This window comes from Tupaia chinensis, unplaced genomic scaffold, assembly GCF_000334495.1.
Source record: "Tupaia chinensis unplaced genomic scaffold, TupChi_1.0 Scaffold148607_1, whole genome shotgun sequence".
Classification (NCBI taxonomy): domain Eukaryota; kingdom Metazoa; phylum Chordata; class Mammalia; order Scandentia; family Tupaiidae; genus Tupaia; species Tupaia belangeri.
The window spans coordinates 3,464,241-3,466,335 of NW_006208456.1; the positions used below are offsets into that span (position 1 = coordinate 3,464,241).

Below are 2,095 nucleotides of genomic sequence, written 5' to 3' on the forward strand. Positions count from 1 at the left end.
GCCGAGCAGCAGAGACTGAGCCCGCGGCGGCGGGGGAGCGAGCGAGCAGTGACCGCGCTCCTACCCGGCTCTGCTCCGCAGCTCCCACCTGTCTCCGCCCCTCGGCCCCTCTCCCGACTTTGCCTAACCACCACCATGATGTTCTCCGGCTTCAACGCCGACTACGAGGCGTCCTCCTCCCGCTGCAGCAGCGCTTCCCCTGCCGGAGACAGTCTCTCCTACTACCACTCACCCGCTGACTCCTTCTCCAGCATGGGTTCTCCAGTCAATGCGCAGGTAAGGCTGGCTTCGCGGCTCCGCGGGGCCGGGACTCGCGGGGTCGCGGGGGAGAAGCTGCGTTGCGGGACGCGCAGGTGTTCGAGTAAGGGGCCCTCCTTCGCCGCGGTGGGTGGCTGCCACCCTTGCCAGGGAACGCAGGACTTGTCGTAGTAAGAGTTGGTTCCTTCTTCGGCGGCAGGTTCACTCCAAACAGCCCCAGGCCCGCAGTCTATGACTGGTCTCTAGCAGTAGCTGGGACAAACATGTCCCGAGCAGAGACTCACTTCACTAGACTCAGACTCCTCAAGAAGGCGGCAAAAAGTGGCAGCCCTCCCTCCCCGGGCAGCCTGGAGCAGGGAGGTGGGGCGAAGGAGGAGGGTGCAGCAAGCGGGTGTGTAAGGCAGTTTCATTGATAAAAAGCGAGTTCATTCAGGAGACTCCGGAGCGGCGCCTGCGTCAGCGCAGACGTCAGGGATATTTATAACAACCCCCCTTTCAAGCGAGTGATGCTGAAGGGATAACGGAACGCAGCAGCAGGATGGAGAAGGGCACTGCGCTGCGGAATTCTCGGGAGGACAGGGGGAGACCTTTCATCCAGGATGAGGAACATATAAGCGAACAAGAGCAGTCCACGGCAGGGCTGTTTTCTCCCTGTCTCCCTGCTGCATGCGGCGCTGGGAACTGGGCTGCCCTACCCGTGTCTGCAACCTGCGCGCTCATGACAGCGTTCCCCTTCTGTTTTGCCCTAGGACTTCTGCACAGATCTGGCTGTCTCCAGTGCCAATTTCATCCCCACCGTGACGGCCATTTCGACTAGCCCGGACCTGCAGTGGCTGGTGCAGCCCACCCTGGTCTCCTCCGTGGCTCCATCACAGGCCAGAGCTCCCCACCCCTACGGAGTTCCCACCCCCTCGGCTGGGGCTTACTCAAGAGCTGGAGTTGTGAAGACCATGACGGGAGGCAGAGCACAGAGCATTGGCAGGAGGGGCAAGGTGGAACAGGTGAGCTACTGTACCTTCTTTGGGGGAGGCAGCGGTGGAGACGAGAGGACAGGATAGAGAGGGTGAAGCCGCTGATGGAACTGACTGCACCTTCCGAACCTGGCTTCAAGCCTTTCCATGCCAAGTCAGGCTCTGGTAGTCCCACCCTGAGGAGTACCTTTATAAGGTCTCTTAATAGTTCATCTCATGCTTTCAGATGGGGCTGTTCTTTGTTCTCTTGCTGAGAATCTTATTTTAAATGCAAGTCACACCCAGCCTGCAACTGCAGGTTAGAAATGGCTCCACTGAAGAGACGCCAGGGAGCTGGGAAGCTGTAGGAGCGGGTTTCACTGGGACGGGTGAATGGAGGCGATGGCAGACACTGTTACTGACTGTCGGTCTTTTTATTATTCCAGTTATCTCCAGAAGAAGAAGAGAAAAGGAGAATTCGAAGGGAAAGGAATAAGATGGCTGCAGCCAAATGCCGTAACCGCAGGCGGGAGCTGACCGACACGCTCCAAGCGGTAGGTAGACCCTGAGGATCACTCCTTTTAAAAACTTCCAGAGAAAGTTGGAGATGGGGCTTCAGGGAGCAGGGCCTCCAGTAAGACTGTGTCTTATGCTTTCCTTTGTCCCTCTGAATATAGGAGACAGACCAACTAGAAGATGAGAAGTCTGCCTTGCAGACCGAGATTGCCAACCTGCTGAAGGAGAAGGAAAAGCTGGAGTTCATCCTGGCAGCCCACCGACCTGCCTGCAAGATCCCTGACGACCTGGGCTTCCCAGAAGAGATGTCTGTGGCTTCCCTTGACTTGAGTGGAGGGCTGCCCGGGGCGGCCCCCACAACGGCGGGGGAG

The 2,095-nt window shown here is 58.5% G+C and overlaps 1 protein-coding gene across 1 annotated transcript in view; it reads left to right on the top strand.

Moving 5' to 3' along the window:
- Positions 1 to 6: 6 nt before the first annotated feature.
- FOS (Fos proto-oncogene, AP-1 transcription factor subunit) overlaps positions 7 to 2,095 on the top strand; it is a gene marked incomplete in the record, with an annotated part of 3,387 nt that continues 1,298 nt past the window's right edge. The window contains 4 exon segments of the mRNA XM_027769101.1: positions 7 to 276; positions 1,008 to 1,259; positions 1,655 to 1,762; positions 1,886 to 2,061. Of these exon segments, the coding sequence (XP_027624902.1) occupies positions 136 to 276; positions 1,008 to 1,259; positions 1,655 to 1,762; positions 1,886 to 2,061 (677 nt within the window).